This window comes from Babylonia areolata, chromosome 20 (assembly GCF_041734735.1).
Source record: "Babylonia areolata isolate BAREFJ2019XMU chromosome 20, ASM4173473v1, whole genome shotgun sequence".
Lineage (NCBI taxonomy): Eukaryota > Metazoa > Mollusca > Gastropoda > Neogastropoda > Buccinidae > Babylonia > Babylonia areolata.
Window position 1 is genome coordinate 11,119,927 of NC_134895.1, and position 20,000 is coordinate 11,139,926.

Consider the following 20,000-nt stretch of genomic DNA (forward strand, 5'->3'; position numbering starts at 1 on the left):
TTGGGGGGGAGAGGGTAGGGTGTGTGTGGACGGATGGGTGTATGGGTGGGGTCTTTAATGTGTGTATGTGCGGGTGCGGGTGTGTGCGTCGCTGTGTGTGTGTGTGTGTGTGTGTGTGTGTGTGTGTGTGTGTGTGTGTGGATGGATGGGGGTGTTTGTGTGTGTGTATCTGTGTGTGTTTGGATGGACTGGTATGTGTTTATGCTGCACACGGGGAGCTCGGTGTATCGTCTCATTCGAATGACGATGACGACGTGTGTGGGTGACAGGACCAGAGCCGGGTGAGGGCGCTGTTCCCGGACCACACAGGGGACCACTACGACGCCCTGGAGCTGAGCGAGGACCAGATCATGGGCAGCCTCATCTTCACCGCGCCCGGGAACGCCTCCGTCTACGACGACGACGTCATCGGGGAGATCCGCCGCGTCATCGCTGATGTCAAAGACAACGTGACGATCGAAGCGGACGGCGGCGTGACGCTGAGATACGAGGACATGTGCGGGAGACGTCACAACGCGTGCGTGGTGACTGGGGAGAGGCTGCTGGCGCCGCAGTTCAACCAGATGCGTCGGATGGGCATCCTGACCTACCCCAAGTGGACGCTGCCCACCACGGGCAACAAGGTGGACCTTGACTTCGCCCTGGCTGACTCTGACGCCAACCTGACCCGGGTCGGGGTGGTCAGGGTGACGTTCAAGCTGCGGCACGACCTCCAGCCCGACGTGTTCCGCTGGGAGGAGGCCTTTGTGGAGTTCATGAAGACGCTGGGCGGCACCACCAACGCCACTCGTGTCGTCTTCACCGCTTCCTCCTCTGTCAGGTGAATGTGCTGACGTACAACACCACCCTTCTTCTTCTTCTTCTTCTTCTTCTTCTTCTTCTTCTTCATCATCATCGTTCGTGGGCTGCAACTCCCACTTTCACTCGTATGTACACGAGCGGGCATGAGCGTTTTTACCCAGCTGTAGGCAGCCATACTCCGTTTTCGGGGGTGTGCATGCTGGGTATGTTTTTGTTTCTATAACCCACCGAACGCTGACATGGATTACAGGATCTTTAACGTGCGTATTTGATCCCCTGCCTGGGTATACATACGAAGGGGGTTCAGGCACAAGCAGGTTTGCACATAGTTTGATCTGGGAGATCGGAAAAATCTCCACCGTTTACCCACTAGGCGCCGTCACCGAGATTCGAACCCGGGACCCTCAGATTGAAAATCCAACGCTTTAACCACTCGGCTGTTGCGCCCGTCACCGCCGTTATGAAGGACGTTCACGGGTCAATGACATCGTCATCATTATCATTATCGTCGTTGTCGTTGACATCATCATCAGCATCATCGCCGTTGTCATCATCATAATTATCATCAATGACATTGTCATCGTCCTTATCATCATCAACTTTGTCGTCGTCGTCGTCGTCATCATCATCATCATCATCATCACCATTATCATCATCACTATCATCATCATCGTCATCATCATCATCATTATCCGATCATCAGCATCATCATCATTATCATCATCATCGCCGTCGTTGTTTGATATGGTTTTCGTTTCAGTTATCTTGATTATCATCATTATCAACATGTTTTGTCACTGTCCCCTTCTCTCTCTCTCTCTCTCTCTCTCTCTCTCTCTCTCTCTCTCTCTCTCTCTCTCTCTCTCTCTCTCTGTACAGTGGATGTGGATTAACCAGGACAGATTGGAAGAAGAGACTCGCTTGAGTAATAAAGTTTTGTCTTCTGAAATCTCTCTGAATCTAAATGAAGGCTAGCATTCACATTTTGTTCGATCAGTTTAGAACTCGCTTGACTGACAGAGGTTGAGGTCTCCCAAAATTTTCCACTTGATGAATTTAACTGCTTTCTATGGATCCGTATATATTCATGCCATGCGTGTCCCCCCGAGTATGACGGCCTACAGGGCGGGGTTAAAACTGACCTTTTAACATTATTTCGGGTGCTTTTCAACTGATTCTAAGAACTGACGGGCAATCAGCCGTGAAATATCCCCCGTCCCTGAAGTGAGCTGGGCTATAAATAAAATGATACACAGGTGCGTGCGTGCGCGCTATTGAAGGCTGACTGAACGACATAGGAGACGAATGATAAGCGCTTAAAGGCAGCTGTCAGTTGGTTCTACACGGATAGGCAGCCTGTTGTACAAATTTGACGGTTTGACGGTGTTTGACGGTTTGGTTTGGTTTTTATCACAACAGATTTCTCTGTATGAAATTCGGGCTGCTCTCCCCAGGGAGAGCGTGTCGCTATACTACAGCGCCACCAATTTTTTTGTATTTTTTCCTGCGTGTTGTTTTATTTGTTTTTCCTATCGAAGTGGATTTTTCTACAGAATTTTGCCAGGGACGATCCTTTTGTTGCCGTGGGTTCTTTTACGTGCGCTAAGTGCATGCTGCACACGGGACCTCGGTTTATCGTCTCATCCGAATGACTAGCGTCCAGATCACCACTCAAGGTCTAGTGGAGGGGGGAGAAAATATCGGCGGCTGAGCCGTGATTCGAACCAGTGCGTTCAGATTCTCTCGCTTCCTAGGCGGACGCGTTACCTCTAGGCCATCACTCCGCTCCAAATGACTCCCATCGTAAAACGTTTGACCTTAGACCCGAAGATCGACACTAATATAAGTATCAAGGCAATATCCCACATTTCTTCCCATGTGTTCTTTCCATTCAGTTCCGTTCCGAAGACAGACAAATCGTAAATTTGTTTAAATTACATTGTAATATTAATATACTCAACGTGTCTTCCCCTGCTAGGAAACAAACGTAAAGAGGGCCAGTCAAAAGAGCGGAGGGGAAGAAATGTTATTTATCAACCAGTGTACAAGATTTTCCGTCTTATAAACGGAAAAGTTCAGGGGAAGACGAGTGGATGTGGATGTTAAGTACCAACAACTAATACATAAATTTTAATTTGATTTCATTTAGCCGGGAGATGGCGGACAGCTTTCGCGCGAACGTGCAGTACGTGTGGATCAGCCTGGCGCTGACAGCTGCGTGCTGCCTGGCCGTCACGTGGGGCGGTGACGTCGTATCCACGCGCGTGCTCCTCGTGCCCATGGGAGTGGTGTCCCCTGCCCTGGGGTTCCTGGCCGCTACGGGGCTGCTCAGCTACTGCAAGATCAAGGTCGTCGAGACGGTGTGGCTCGTGCCGCTTCTCGTGCTAGGTGAGTCATCCCGGTGAAGTCCTGTTTTAGCTTCCTAGATTCAGGGACCTGTTTTTTTACCGGCATTTTGTGTGTGTGTGTGTGTGTGTGTGTGTGTGTGTGTGTTTGTGTGTAGATGAAACGGGACATTACCGATTTATCCCCTCCCCTCCCCCACCCCAGCCTCCCCTCTACCCCTCCTCCCACCCCGACAATGGTGTATGGCTGCCTAAAAACAGTCATTCCTTCACCCCATTCATGGAAACAGTGGAAGTGTGTACTGCAGCTTGTGAGGTAAGAGGCAGACAACAGAGTTAGCTTTTAATTATTTCTCTTTTTTTCTTTCTTTTTTTTAAGATTCATTTATTTATTTGTTTGTTTAATTATTTGTTCATTCATCTAATGCTGTACTTTTTTTTTCTCTCAAGGCCTGACTAAGCGGGTTGGGTTACGCTGCTGGTCAGGCATCTGCTCAGCAGATGTGGTGTAGCGTATGATTATGGATTTGTCCGAACGCAGTGACGCCTCATTGAGTTACTGATACTGATACCGATACTGATGCTGATACTGATACCGATACCGATACTGATACTGATACTAATACTGATACTGACACTGTGAGAGACGCCGCGGCACCATCGACTAGGCTTCGGACTTCTGCTGTGTTCAGTGATCAGGGTTGGAAAGCTCCAGTATCAGTATCAGTATCAGTAGCTCAAGGAGGCGTCACTGCGTTCGGTCAAATCCATATACGCTACACCACATCTGCCAAACAGATGCCTGACCAGCAGCGTAACCCAACGCGCATAGTCAGGCCTCGAGAAAAAAATAAAATGAAAATAAAATAAAATAAATAAATAAAATAACAAAAAATAAATAAAATGAAATAAAATAAAATAAAATAAATAAATAAAAAACAATAGATTTTTTTATTGTTCCAGGGAAAAGGATGTTGGACATGAATCTTTATGGTGTATTGTTCTAAGGAAATGAATTACGTCATGATTCTGTGAGGATTATTGTTCCAGGGAAAAGGATGTTAGACATGAATCTGCATAGTGTATTGTTCTAAGGAAATGAATTACGTCATGATTCTGTGTGGATTATTGTTCCAGGGAAAAGGATGTTAGACATGAATCTTTATGGCGTATTGTTCAAAAGAAATGAATTAAGTCATCATTCTGCGTGGTTTATTGTTCTAGGGAAAAATGATGACGTCATGATTTAGTGTGGTGTGCTGCTCTAATGAAAGGGATGACAGACGTGATTCTGATGTGACTGTGTATCGTTCCAGGGAAAGGGATGACCGACATGACTCTACTGATGACCGCCTGGAGCAGCCGACTGGGCCGAGGGGAGGACGTGGCCCAGGCGGTGGGCTGGTGCGTGGCGGAGGTCGGGGGTTCTATCACCGTCACCTCCCTGTCCCTGTCCCTCGCCCTCTGCCTGGGCTACACGTCCTCCATTCCCAGCGTGGCCTCCTTCTGTCTGTACGCCGGTGAGGGCCTTCGTAGAGGGTGCGGGTGGTGCTTGCGTGCGTGTTGGTGGCTGGGAGGTGTGTGTGTGTGTGTGTGTGTGTGTGTGTGTGTGCGTGTGCTCTTGTGCACGCGCGCGCCTGTTTGTGTGCTATCATGATGTTAAGATCGGTTTTGGATGGAACGCAGGGAAGAGATGTTTGTTTGCTTAAGTGCATCTGCAGCAGCAGCAGCAACAAAAACACGGTATTTGTAAAATCTGAAATGTTGGCTGATTCTTTCTCAACATGAACAACTGCACTTACAATGAAGTATTTTGGATGATAAATTACTGTATGCTATTATTATTATCACTGATGTTATTGTTGTGATTAAAATGAACAACTGCACTTACAATGAAGTATTTTGGATGATAAATTACTGTATGCTATTATTATTATCACTGATGTTATTGTTGTGATTAAAATGTTTAATTAATACTTCCTTATCGTGTCACCTTCATGCAGGCGTGGCAGTGATGTTCTGCTACATCAGCACCATGATGTTCGGCGTCGGTTGCTTGGCAACGCACGGACGTCGCGTCGCCGCCTCGCGCCACGCCCTCACGTGCCGCGTCACCCAGCCACGTGACCAGCTGCAGAAGGAAGGGAGGTCACCGTGCTGGGCGGCGGCGTGTGGCGGCGGGGGGGACGGCGGCGGAGGAGAGGTACGGGGATCAGGGACTGGTGGAGAGGGTGTGCCGACGAGCGCTGGTGGCGGTGACGGGGAGCGTGGCGGGGAAGGCGGTGGTGGGGGTGCTGTACCTCACGGTGCTGTCCGCCTCCGTGTACGGCGTCATGCACGTGAAGCAAGGCGTGAGGCTGGAAACGCTGGTGTCCCCGTCGTCACACACCCACGACTATCTCCTGACAGACTCCAGACACTTCGGCTTCAGCTTCCCCGTGATGTTCGTCATGGACGGGAGCGCTCGCTACACGCAGGACATGGCCGACCTGGTGGTCATGCTGATGGACAAGGCCCGGCGAGACCCGGCCATCCAGGACGACTTCCTCAGATGCTGGATCGTGGACTTCATCAACTCCCCCTTCTACAACAGGACCGCCCCGGGGAAGGATTTTCCGGGTTCCGTGGTGGCCGACTTCCTGCGGACGTCGGAGACGTTCCGGGTGGACGTGGTGCTGGACGACAGCGGGGAAGGCATCGCGGCGTCACGGTGCTACGTCTTCACGGAGAAGCTCCCAGACGAGGAGGACCGGACCCTCCTCATGCAGCGGATGAGGTCCTTAGCCGCCGACGCCGGTTTCCCGGTCTTCGCCTTCCACCCGGCCTTCCTCGACTACGACCAGCGCCTGTCCACTATCCCCGCGCTCCTGTGGACGGCCTGCACGGCGCTGTGCGCTCTGGGCGTGCTGCACATGCTGCTCTTCCCTGAGCCGCTGACCTCGCTGCTGACCGTCACCGGCGCCGCCAGCGTCCTGCTGAGCGCCACGGGTCTGCTGCACTTCCTGCACGTGCCGCTTTCCTTCGTCTCCCTCACCCCGCTCCTCCTCAGCGCCGGCTTCGCCGTTCACTTCTCCGCGTCTGTCATCGGCGCCGCTTATCTCCAGTCCGAGTTCAGTCACCGTGCTGACCGTGCGGTGGATGCCGTGGCCCGCGCCGCCTCCCCGCTGCTCCTGTCGGCGTTATGCATCGTGGGAGGGGTGATGGTGTTGCTGGCGGCGACCTCTTACTCCGTGGGGGCGCTGTTCAAGGTCACGATTCTGACCCTCCTGGCGGCAATGTTCTACGGCGCTCTCTTCACCCCCGTCGTGCTCTCCCTGCTTGGCCCCGAGAAATCCCAGGAAGAGATCGACAAGGACCACGTCACGAAAGAACGCATACTTCAACGACTGGCGGAATCGGTGAGCAATAGAACTGCCGCGGGCCACAGCCCACCAACACCGCCGGCAGGTAGCAAGGCCCGCTCCATGCAGAACGGATCCCCGGGACAGAGATACGTCAACATGGGCAAACCTGTGGGTGGACTTCCCAAAGAGGACTACGAAAACGTGGACAAGAACGTTGGAGGGTTTCCCAAAGCGGACTATGACAACGTCCCTGAAGGCACATGCCCCCACGGCCTCAGCTCCAGCAGCTTTCAACACGCCAGCAGACCTCTGTCCCCCGGCGACCTCTACCACGGCGCCGGTCAGTACGAGAACTGGACACGGAGGCCAAACGGCGCGGATTCCAGGGACGTCTATGACCTCCCCGTCTCTCTGCCTTCGACCCGGAGTGAGCGTCGTGACGGCGTCAGAGCCTCTGGCTTCTCGGACACAGACCTTGGTGGTCGTTCCCCAGGGCTGTCGGGACGGAGCGACGTGTCCCCGCCTTCCTCCGGGCACAGGGCGGCCGTCAGGGGAGACAACCTGCCGGATACGTATGTCGTTTCTTCTCCCTTTAGTTGCAGTAATCATAAATTGCCAACGTCTGTGTCTATATCTTTGTATTAGTTTAGATGTCATAACCAAGGCCTGACTAAGCGCATTGGGTTACGCTGTTGGTCAGGCATAACAGCTTAGAAGGTGTGGTGTGGCGTGTATGGATTTGTCCGAGCGCAGTGACGCCTCCTTTGAGTAACTGAACTGGACTGTGGTAATCATGAATTACCAACTTCTATGTCAAGTCTTTATGTTTGTTTAGATGTAGTCTTCATAAAGTACCAACGTTTGTGTCTATATCTTCAGTTTAGATATAGTAATCATGATCTACCAACTTCTTTGTCAAGTCTCTATTTCAGTTTAGATGTTGTCATCATAAATCACCAACTGAAGTTGACAGGCATCATAACATTCCACAGGGAATACACACTTGTCATAACTGCGATATGGGTGTAGCTTAACTGGAGGTTGATTTGTCATAGACTGTCCAACATTTTATGAAATACAGTTTATTCTTAAATAAAAAGTACATGTAACCAAGTTTGTTTTCCAAAACGGGGAGGGGTAGTGTACGTGTTTCAAGCTGGAGGAAATCATAAAGAAGGCAAAGATTGTTATGTGAGCAATTTCATGTGTTTCGTAATGACTGTTCAGAATCTGTTTTATTGCTTGTTAAACACCAAGATGAATTTGCGTGATCGACTTTTAATGTTTTCTGTAACTAAAGCAATGCCCACAATGTTGCTGATGTTATCCTCCATCACCCTGGAACAGTGATCACATGTTTCAGATGTAAGCTACATATATCAGGACAGGACTTTGTGTAAGATGTTCTTGTCGTGTTTAGTATACAATTGAAAGGTTATACGAGACTTACCTTCTAAGTAGAAGTTTGGCCGCAGTTATACCCGATGAAAGGAACGATGAAAGAATTACAGATGAGTATGCAATGAAGCGAGCGAGCTAGGCCATTGTGATGACGTGTTTCGTTCAGGCCAGTCGCTCTCACACGAGCGCTGGTTTACAGAGGCGTAATGATCACAACACGATACCTCGCATCAGAGAGAGGCACGAGAGCGACTGGCCTGTCCGAAACACGTTATCACACTAGCCTGGCGAGCACGCTTCATCGCGAACAGAACTGTGATTCTGACGAAGCGCCCTCAGAGGGCGTGTGTGTGTGTGTGTGTGTGTGTGTGTGTGTGTGTGTGTGTGTGTTTTGAATGCATGTATGTGCATGCATGCTTGTGTGCGCCTTTCAATTGTCTACATTGTTGTTGTTATCATAATTTCGTTTCGTTTTATCTTTTCATGTCCGATACATTTCTTGATTTATTCAATGGCATGATGCACTTTTAAATGTTCTCCCTTATCAATGTATCAAAGTATATGCATATGTTTGTGTGAGGATGTTTGAGTGAATGTTTTTAGTGCTTTTTTTAAGCGCATAGAGCTTCAAGAATATGCGCTGTAGCAAGATGTCTCAATAAATAAATAAATGAATAAATAAATGAATAAATAGGACTGTGGTGTATTGTAACATGTTCTGAATAAAGGATCCGTTTAATCAAAAGCCAAACACGGCCGGAGGGGGGGGTCAAAGGATTAACAATTTCTTTGATATCTTTTACAGCAGCCACAGACTCCACAACCTCAACAGCCCCACGTCACGCGGAGGAGCCAAGCAGGGCACACAGACTGATGACGTCGTCAGTGGCTTGAAGAACCTGACTGACGTTTTCCTGGACTCGTCGTCATACTACTACGAGGACGTGACGCCACAGGAGGCCGTCGGTCGGATGACGTCAGGGGAGGGGTGGGGGGAGGAGGAGGGTGGGGCGGTGACGTCACTGGAGGGCGTGCACCAGGTGGCGTGCACTCTGTCCACCAGTGGAGCGCTGGGAGCCACACAGCACTACGTCACTGAGAACTTCCGGGACATCCCCTGTTGACCAGGACGACCCACCCCCTGCTTCGCTGTGTGTGTGTGTGCGTGTGTGTGTGTGTGTGTGCGTGCGTGCGCGCGCGCGCGCGTGTGTGTGTGTGTAAGTGTGTGTGTGTAAGTGTGTGTGTGTGTGTGTGCATGCGTGTGTGTGTGTTTGTGTCTGTCTGTGTGTATGTGCTTGTGAATAAGTGTGTGCATCCCTGTGAGTGTGAATGAGTGAGTGAGTGAGTGTGTGTGTGTGTGTGTGTGTGTGTGTGTGTGTGTGATTTTGTGTGTGAGTGAGTCTCTGTGTGTGTGTGTGCGCGCGCGCACGCGCGAAAGAGAGACTATGTATACAGCATTTTGTACACATACCTCTCTCGATACACTTTCATCCGTGTGTAACCGACTGTTGGGAGTGGATTGGAACCAGCGACAACTCTTTCCAAAATGAAGAAGCCAGCCCGACGACTGACTTATTGGTCCTGCAGAAGATTTCTCTGACTGTGAACTTTTCGGCTTTGAAATTCAGTTAATATTGGTGGTGGTGAGGAGGAGGAGGAGGAGGAGGGGGAGGATGATACTACCACTACTATGTTTTTCATTGTCAGATAGCGGTTGATATGTTTTTTTTTAAGGCATGTTTATAGTCAACTATGATGTAAGCCGCTTTGAGCAGCATTGGTGCTGGATACCGCGCCATAGAAAAACTATGTATTATTATTATTACAACTAATAGTTATAATATTCATACTCATAATCCTTTGCATTTATATTCTATAATACAATACAATTTTAGGGAAACATAACACACTCTCACATACAAACATATGCACACATGTGTGTAAGCACACAGACACACACACACACAGACACAAGCGCCCACTTGTATGCACACACACACATCATACATGAGTGCATTTCTGTGCATACGAACTTCAGACACGCGCTATGCGAAACAATCAGTCGAACGCAGACATGCGCAACTGAGCAAAGACGGACTCCAAGACCAACTTTCAGCATGTAACAAATTTACTGCAAAAAAAAAAGACAGTAATAGTAACCAGTCATGGCCGAAAACACAAAATTCATCAGTCACTCCAATGCATCAAAACATAACCAGCAGTTCCAAAAACATCGAATACAAAAAAGGTCAAAATAGTTATGATGAAAAGATGATGGATTACAATTCTTTGCTTGTGTGTACTGCCTGAATAAAGTTTCTCTAAAACTGTCTTTTTTTTTGTTTCTTTTTTTTGTTTTTGTTTTCTTACAGAATAGCTTTTCATAGCAGTCTTTTTTTTTCTTCTTTTTTTCCCATCCATTCATTACAACAGGGACGGGGATCGGGGGGAGGGCGGGGGGTGGGGGGGGGGGTGAGGAGGGAAAGGAGGATAGCAGAGATTCATAATTCTACTTGTTCACTGGTTGGTAATGTATGAAAGAAATGATTCAACAGTATTTTTCACAGACGGGGACTAAAATGGTTACGTCGTCTGCGTATGTAAGTGAGTGAGTGTGTGTGTGTGTGTGTGCGTGTGTGTGGAAAAACAATTTGTATATTGATATGAATATTTTCCATTTGTGTGCCAATGTGCACGTATAAATGACAGGAGAAGCAGAACAGTAGAAGACGCAATGTAAGTTCATACAGACAAAAATAATTTGTACATCACTATGAATATTTTCAAAGAACAGTTTTTGAGTGCCGATATATATCACACGTCAATGGGCGTGCAGTTTGGGTAATAGGTGTTACACGTCCAACACGAATCTTGGTTGTGTGCATGCACATACACGCAGAGCAAACTGTTGACGTGCAGATGTGTGTGCGCGCGCACACACACACACACACACACACACAGAAGAACTATTGCCTTGCAGACATGCACACACAACAAACACACACAGACACTCAACACACACACACACACAAACACACACACTTGCAGCAAAGCATGCATACCTTCAAAAGCATAAAGAGAACACAAAACATGTCATAGAACTTAAATCCAGTTAAGAATGGACGGATATGATCAACGTGTTCACAACACTGTTCACAATGTAAAACAATAACTAAGTTTTGATCAAAGTATTGGCAAGTCATCAAATTTCAGGATTACCAGCACCAAGTATCAATCAAACCTATCACTGTCACTGGCATAAGAGTGTGTGTGTGTGTGTGTGTGTGTGTGTGTGCATGTGAGTCTGTGTAAGTCTGTGTGTGTGTGTGTGTGAGTATGTGTATCTGTGTGTGTGAGAGAGGTTTTTGTGTGTGTTATAGAATCTATTCTTTTTAAAAGATGGAAAAAAAAACTGAGACAAACAGATACTGACTGGCAGACAAACGGATATACCAAACGTAAAAACTATTTGATGTGCAGAGAGACCCAGTTTTTGACACACAGCCGACAGATGTGGAGGAATAAAATACGCACGTTGAATATCCTGTAATCCATGTCAGTGTTCGGTGGGTTATGGAAACAAGAACATACCCAGCATGCACACGCCCAAAAACGGAGTATGGCTGCCTACATGGCGCGGTAAATAAACAAAAACGGTCATACACGTAAAATGTTACATGTCTGTCTGAGTGTGTATGCGTGCGTGTCTGAAATCTAATTGAATGACGTGACACAGGAAATGAATGATGAGCGCCCAGTGGCAGCCGTCAGTCGGCTCTACCCAGGTAGGCAGCCTGTTGTGCAAATGACCCCGTGTTTGTAAAGTGCTCAGAGCTTGGTCTCCAACCGAAGATAGCCGTTACATAAGTATCCATATCAATCAATCAATCAATCAGTCTGGTGAACAGTTCCTCAGTGTGGTACCCTACAGTGACTCTTCACAGAGCTGACGGAGAAGAAGAAGAAGAAGTAGTACAGGGCAGATAAGAGAGAGAGAGAGAGAGAGCAGCGAAGCTCTCTCACAGTGCACAGTGCACAAGCACAATAATTTATTTAACTTCAGTTTGAATATCGCTTCAGCCTGCAGGTGGTGAACAATTGAATTAAAACTGAACAAATCCCCCACTGACCCCGTTACAACAAGACTGAAATGGAACCTCAACACAAGTTAGTTTGCTAATATTTTGAATTATGGTTGTGTGTGTGTGTGTGTGTGTGTGTGTGTGTGTGTGTGTGTGTGTGTGTGTATGTGTGTGTGTGTGTGTGCGTGCTTGCGTGCGTGCGTGTGCGTGTGTGTATGTGTGTGTGTGTGTATTGTGAGGTGGTGAGTGTCAACTTTACCCACACCCAAAGAACGATTCCATTCAGAACTTTGAGATCTAAATCCACCACCTCAAATCCTGTCCTGAGGCAAAAAAGAAAACAAAAAGGGGGCGTGGCTCCTAACATAACCAATCAATACAAAACAACAAAAAAGAATACAAAAAAAAACACCCTAACTAAAACCACATCCCTTTTTTCCCCTTGACCAAAGCTACGTGGTTTCTCGAGAGTGCATCACCATCTTCCGGAAGCGTTCAGCAGAGCTGGGCCGGGGCAGCTGAGGTTTCTCCGCAGAGGGAGGAGGGGCAGGGAGGAAGGGCCGCCCGCCCCCCACCCCTACATTCACCCCCACACTACCCACCGGCACCACCGTCACCCGAGCGGGGCTCAGACTCCGGCGCCGACCAGTACCGGTTCCAGAACCCTCGTGTCTCCTGACCGCCACAGAGCCCTCACCAGGCGCACTGCCGCTGCCACTGTCGGCGTCTGACCGGGGATGGGTGGTGGTGGTGGTGGTGGTGGTGGGGTTGGGGGGAGTGTCTAGGAAGTTCACGTCACACGTCTGTCGTCCACTAGCCCTGTGGCTGCCGAGGGTGGCAGGGCTGGAATAACTGTCCGGAGAGACCCGGGTATAGCTGTCCGGGGAAGCGGCGAACCCCTGGTGGTCAGCGGAGGGCGCGGGGTGCAAGGAGTGTGAAGCCTTCAGCGGCGCCGCCGCCTTGGTCTTGTTCGGGTTCCTGTCGATGCCGGCTGCCGGCCGCAGTCTGGTCTTCACTGGGGTCAGGGCTGGCACTTTACTGCAAGGGGTACAAAATGGAGTCGTTCACAACACAACCAACTACTATCTATCTCTGCTTTATTGCAGATACATGTGTAGTCATTCACTGTCATTCATTCAAGGTTGAGAGTGTTGAAAACCTGGTGCTGACAGCATGGTGACATCTCTGTAATTTGAGATGTTTATGGGGATGATTATCATAAAAAATGAAAACACTGAATGCAATGTGATACTAATCTGCATTTCTTTGTACTCGGAACTTTAGTGAAAGAAAATAAGCGTTGTGAACATTCATTCTAAAATTTGCAAATGAAGAGAACTAAATGAGGGAAATGTGATGACAAAAGAATATGTTGAAGAATTTGCTATGATAAATGAAAGCAAAGATGAACTGCAGATATTCTCCTTCGTTATCAACATAAACAAACAAGTCCTAGATGCAGTGTCCTTTCATGCCCTGCTGTCATGGTGATCTCAGTTCTGATACTCCTCCACTTCTGTGCTTGGGGTGAGTCCTGTTAGTGTCTTCGGTGTCGGCAGATTCATGAGGTGCTATTGTTGGATGGACGTGGTGGCAGTCTCCACTCTGGGAGGGACGCTCACTCAGTCTGGCTCTGTGACTGTGCCGTTATTGTCGTCAGTAGGGGGCTTAGTAGGTGGTGTCCAAAGTACGTTTTATCAGAACAAGCACTACCGAACACCACCGAAGTGACTCAGCAGAAGTACAGGGTCTCCTCTGGTGTGTGGCTTCCTGGCGACCTAACATTGATGGTTCCCTGCGGACTGCCGACGCTGGGACTGTGACATACGAACCCGGGTGTTGATGTGTATGGGGGATTCGGAAAGAGCGGCGTGGGAGTACTGCCACTGAAACGGTGCAGATGATGGGGCAGGAAAAAAAAACCGAAAAGAAAAGAAAGAAAGATGAACTGCAGATGACAATTCAGTTCAACCAGCAACATGCCGCCCTGAGCAACATGTGTGGGCATGTGTTTGCAATGAATGGGCATTCCTCTTGGAATGTGGGAGAATGGTCAGAGTTCATGTTGTTCTGTGTATCTGCTGCATATGTTGCCTTTTTGTCAGTAAGCGCATCAACAGTTTCTCTTTTTAGAGATAATTCAGTATTCTAGAACTTTGTATGTCACCCCAGCAACATGTCACCAGCAATATGTCACCCCAGCAATGTGTCACCCCCAGCAACATGTCACCCACAGCGCAATAGCCAAATGGTTCAGGTGTTGGACTTTCACTCTGAGGGTCCCGGGTTCGAATCTCGTTGATGGCGCCTGGTGGGTAAAGGGTGGAGATTTTTACGATCTCCCATGTCAACATATGTGCAGACCTGCTAGTGTCTGAAAAACCCCTTCAAGTGTATATGCACACAGAAGATCAAATACACACATTAAATATCCTGTAATCTACATCAGCTTTCAGTAGGTTATGGAAACAAGAATATACCCAGCATGTGCACCCCTGAAAACGGAGTATGACTGCCTTCATGGCAGGGTAAATAAACAAAAACGGTCCAACACGTAAAAATAATACATGTCTGTCTGTGTGTATGTGAGCATGCCTGGAATCTGACTGAATGATTGATCAATCAATCAACCAATCAACATGTCACACCAGCAACATGTCACCCCAGCAACATGTCTCCAGCACTATGTCTCCAGCAACATGTCACCCAAGCCACATGTCACCCAGCAACTAGTCACCAGCAATATGTCACCCCAGCAACATGTCACCCGAGCAACAAGTCACCCCTAGCAACAAGTCACCCCCAGCAACATGCCACCCCCAGCATCTTGTCACCCCAGCAACATGTCACCAGCAAAATGTCACCCCCAGAAATATGTCACCACAAGCAACATGTCACCCCCAGCAACATGTCACTCCCAGCAACATGTCACCCCAGCAACATGTCACCCCCAGCAACATGTCACCCCCAGCAGCATGTCACCCCCAGCAACATGTCACCAGCAACATGTCACCCCCAGCAACATGTCACTCCCAGCAACATGTCACCCCCAGCAGCATGTCACGACAGCAATATGTCACCCCCCGCAATGAGTCACCCCCAGCAACATGTCACCCCCAGCAATATGTCACCCCCAGCAGCATGTCACCCCAGCAACATATCACCCCCAGCAACATGTCACTCCCAGCAACATGTCACCCCCAGCAACATGTCACCAGCAATATGTCACCCCCCGCAGCATGTCACCCCAGCAACATATCACCCCCAGCAGCATGTCACTCCCAGCAACATGTCACCCCCAGCAGCATGTCACCCCAGCAACATATCACCCCCAGCAGCATGTCACTCCCAGCAACATGTCACCCCCAGCAGCATGTCACCCCAGCAACATATCACCCCCAGCAACATGTCACTCCCAGCAACATGTCACCCCCAGCAGCATGTCACAACAGCAATATGTCACACACACACACACACACCCCCGGCAATGAGTCACCCCAGCAACATGTCATCCCCCGCAATGAGTCACCCCCAGCAACATGTCACCCCCAACAACATGTCAACCCCACAACCCCACCCCCCAGCAACATGTCACCCCCAGCAACATGTCACCCCCAACAATATGTCAACCCCAGCAATAAGTCACCCCCCAGCAACATGTCACCCCCACCCCCGCACCCCCCAGCAACATGTCATCCCCCAGCAACATGTCATCCCCCAGCAATATGTCACCCCAAGCAACACATCACCCTCAGTAATATGTCCCCCCCGGCAATAAGTCACACCCCAGCAATATGTCACCCCAAGCAACACATCACCTCCAGCAATATATCACCCCTAACAACACATCACCCCTAGCAACACACATCACCCTCAGCAATATGTCACACCCTCAGCACCATGTCACCCAAGCAATATGTCACCCATCCCCAAGCGACACCGAGCCACTAACAAAGCACCACGCTTACCCGGCTGGTGTAGAGGGCTTGGCCAGAAAAGAGGGTTTGCTGACGGTGGGAGCGGTGGGCAGGTGCTGTGCCGACAGCAACTCTTTCTCCAGCAGGGAGCGCTCCTCTCTCAGCTCTGAACAGAAGGAACAAACATCAAGGCACTGTTTCACCGTTAAAGCCATCATCATCCACCCAACAGCATGCCTGGGCTGGGTTTGCATGAGCCTGTATCTTAGCAGTGCTAAGTTTGCTTAGCTTTAGGAATTTTCCTAAGCGTATGCCAGTTCCATAGGCTTAAAACAATTCTCAGTGCAAACAATTTTAAATCTGCTAAAAATCGCTGGTTAAAACTAGCCCTGGACTGTTGAGGAACGGACTACACGACAGGTGTGCACGTGCGCATGCACAAACAGACACACACACACACACACACACACGCACACACACATCACGCACGCACACGTGCGCACGCGCACACACACACACACACACACACACTGACTTACAGATCACTCAGGTCAAGTTTCCATGACAACAGACCTGTTGATCTGTCAGGGTGGGTTGCACAGTTGTTGCGCTGTTTTCTATTGTTGTTGTATTGTACTGTGTTGTTGCTGTTGTATTCTATTGTTTATATTCTCACTGTGTGAGATTCAGGATGCTTTCCGTGGGGACAGGAAGTTAACTGCCACAATGAAGAGTCTTTCTTTTTTTTTCTTTTTTTTTCTCTGTTTTTTTTTTTTTTTTTTTTTTTTTTTTCCACATGTGTATTTGCCTTATCATCAAAGCAGATATTTCTACAGACAGAATTTTGCCAGGGACAACAACCCCCTTTAGTTACCAAGGGTAAATCCTTGCAGTTCCTAGCATGCTGCACATGAGGCCTCTGTTTATCGTCTCATCGCAAATGACTGTCACCTCACCCAGACAACCACTCAGTGTCTAGTGGAAGGGGGAGAGTTAAATAAAAAAAAATAATAATAAAAAGAATAAATGAATAAATAAATGAATAAACAAATAAATGAATAAATTAACAGATAAATGAATAAAAAATAAAAAATGAATAAATAGATGAATAAATAATAAATAAAATAATCAATGAACAAATAAAGAAAGAAAGAAATACATAAAAACATAAATAAATAAATAAATAAATAGATGAATAAATAAACAAATTTTCAAAAACTTGGTCTGCATTTGGAACTCACAGCCTCAAGTGGAACACTGCCATATATCCTAAGTCGGGCAGCACTACACCACACCACTAGGCCTGCCGCTCCACCGTTCACCACGACAGATGCCCCAGACATACTGACCAGTGAGGGTGGGTTCCCGTGAGAGGCTGGGGGTGGCGGCCTGACTGCGGGTGTCTGCAGCCTGGTCCAGACACCCCTGAAGGAACAGCACGTCAGACTCCAGCTGCTCGGCCTCCCTCTTCAGCGTGTCTCTGAAACCATGGCCGGCACGTATCAGTATCAGTTTCAGTATCAGCAGCTCAAGGAGGCGTCACTGCGTTCGGTCAAATCCATATATACGCTACACCACATCTGCCAAGCAGGTGCCTGACCAGCAGCGTAACCCAACGCGCTTAGTCAGGCCTTGAGAAAAAAAATATATATATAATAATAATATATATATATATATATTTACAAAATAATAATAATAATAAATTCATTAATTAATTAAGATTAAAATAAAATAAAATAAAACAAAAAATAAATAACAATTTAAAAAGAAAAAAATTATAAAAATAAAATAAATAAAATAAAATAAAATAAAATAAAAAATAAAAAAATGGCCAGCACACGGTCCTTCTGTCACTAACTCAACCACCCACTCTGTCCTTTTAGTGCAGGAAAGCAACGACACAAAAACAGGAACAAAGAGAGAAAAAAGAAAAAGGCAAAAGAAATGAAAATGATTGAAATATATATGGACAATATTTGACTTCAGCATATCAAAATGGGGCGCTGATACAAAGCAGTGCCAGGTACTTATTTCATCATTATGACGTCATGGGCAGTTACGTTTTTCAAGGTATCGTAAAAAATCTCCTCTACATGGTCATGTAGCATATTGCTGGAAAGCTAGAAACATTCTGCGGCTAATCTTAACTCTCTCCATACGAACGGCGAAAGAGACGACGTTAACAGCGTTTCACCCCAATTACCACCATCAAAATATTGCAAGCGGAAGGCTCTTATACTGAAGAGGTGAATGTTGACAAAGAATACCACAATTCTGACGACGGAAGCTAAAGGTTGGGTCATTGAGACACCCACTGGACATCCGAAGGGTCTGTGTAGAGGAGAAGAGAGGACTGGCTGTACTGAGTGAGTTAATGGTGTAAAGCTTACTGGCAGTCAAATGGTAAAGAAATACTGCAAAAACATTCATGCATTTGGCTTGCTCCTCTGCCATATAACTCTACCATTTGACACAAATCCATTGAACTGGTAGACTATTCCATTATCGTAGATGAGACAGATAATGCACTTCAGAAAGGTCAGCAAAAGTAATTTATATAAAAAAAAATCGGTTGTAACTCAATTTACCATATTATTGAAATTTAAATTTTCACCCCACACCACAACTACACACACTGACAACCCAAGATCAAATACACACGTTAAAGATCCTGTAATCCATGTCAGCGTTCGGTGGGTTATGGAAACAAGAACATACCCAGCATGCACACCCCAGAAAACGGAGTATGGCTGCCTACATGGCGGGGTAAAAACGGTCATACACGTAAAAGCCCACTCATGTGCATACGAGTGAATGCAGAAGAAGAAGTCCGCATTATACTTTAACTCTTTCGCCGTCAAGTTCCTTTGTGAAAAACACTTCCGAGCGCCAAATATTTTAGAAACGATGTTCTCAATCGCAGGCTTTGGTTCATGTCAAAACAATACAATGGACATGTTCACTTCAAACTCAGTCAGAGGACAAAGGTTAGTCATTGTTCTATTGGCAGGAAAATGGCTAGCAGCTGTCAAGCTTTCTTACAATGTGAAAAATTGTCTAAATCAACATGACCCTTTAATGTCGACAAAAGTCGCCTATGATGGTGCACTGTCTAGTCAACGGAAGTCACTTATGGTGGTGAAATAGTTTAGTTGTGTGTATATGTATGCACCTTTCATTTCATGGAAATATAAGCATCTTAGTTGGAATAATATTTTTAAAAAATTTTTAAGTAGAAAAAAATATTCTAATTTCTACACACTGGTTTCTAATGCAGCAGAGTTACTCACCTCAATTGACTGCACACCTGATCAAAGTGCATGTAGTTCAGCTTGTCTGCTGTTGAGGACACATCATCATGTATGGTCTCTGACAGCAGTGATCGGCTAAAAAAAAAAACAACAACACAGAGCACATTACAACATTAACACAGCCTAAACAGCACACAGCACACAGCACACAACATAAACAGCTTACAGCACACTGCAACATTAACACAGCACATACAAAACACAGCTCAATGCAACATCAACACAGCATAAATAGCACACAGCACTGCAACATTAACACAGATAGAACAGCATACAACATATTGCAAAAGTACACAGCATAAACAACACACAGCACATTGCTACATTTAACATATCATAAACAAAACAGCACATTGCAACATAAACACAGCTTAAATAACATAAATGTATCGCACCATTGACACAGCATAAATAACACACAGTACATTACAACATGAACACAGCATAAGTAACACACAGTACTTTGCAACATGAACACAGCATAAGTAACACACAGTACTTTGCAACATTAACACAGAATAAACAACACACAACTCATTGCAACAGTAACACAGCATACACAACCCACAGCACACTGCAACAGTAACACAGCATAAACAACACACGACACTTTGCAACATGAACACCGCCTAAACAGCTCACAGCACATTGCATCATTAAAACAGCATAGATTTTGTTGTTGTTGTTTTTTTTAATGCAATACAATACAATACAAAATAATACAATACCATAAATGCAATGCAATGCAATACAATGCAATGCAATACAATGCAATACAATACAATGCAAGACAACACAA

The 20,000-nt window shown here is 47.0% G+C and overlaps 1 protein-coding gene and 1 pseudogene across 2 annotated transcripts in view; one reads left to right on the plus strand and one right to left on the minus strand.

Annotated features, from left to right (window-relative positions):
* LOC143295139 (patched domain-containing protein 3-like) overlaps positions 1-9,015 on the plus strand; it is a 9,402-nt pseudogene extending 387 nt beyond the window's left edge. Inside the window, exons 2-6 of the transcript XR_013056991.1 lie at positions 270-820; positions 2,951-3,189; positions 4,463-4,666; positions 5,150-7,062; positions 8,697-9,015. The product of XR_013056991.1 is annotated as a patched domain-containing protein 3-like (transcript). The remainder of the gene's footprint in view (positions 1-269; positions 821-2,950; positions 3,190-4,462; positions 4,667-5,149; positions 7,063-8,696) is intronic.
* The window catches only part of LOC143295136 (uncharacterized), a 16,626-nt gene continuing 5,545 nt past the window's right edge, over positions 8,920-20,000 (minus strand). Inside the window, exons 6-9 of the mRNA XM_076606701.1 lie at positions 19,181-19,276; positions 17,240-17,370; positions 15,942-16,056; positions 8,920-13,011 (exon numbers count right to left, since the gene is read on the minus strand). Of these exons, the coding sequence (XP_076462816.1) occupies positions 12,426-13,011; positions 15,942-16,056; positions 17,240-17,370; positions 19,181-19,276 (928 nt within the window). The 3' untranslated portion in view covers positions 8,920-12,425. The remainder of the gene's footprint in view (positions 13,012-15,941; positions 16,057-17,239; positions 17,371-19,180; positions 19,277-20,000) is intronic.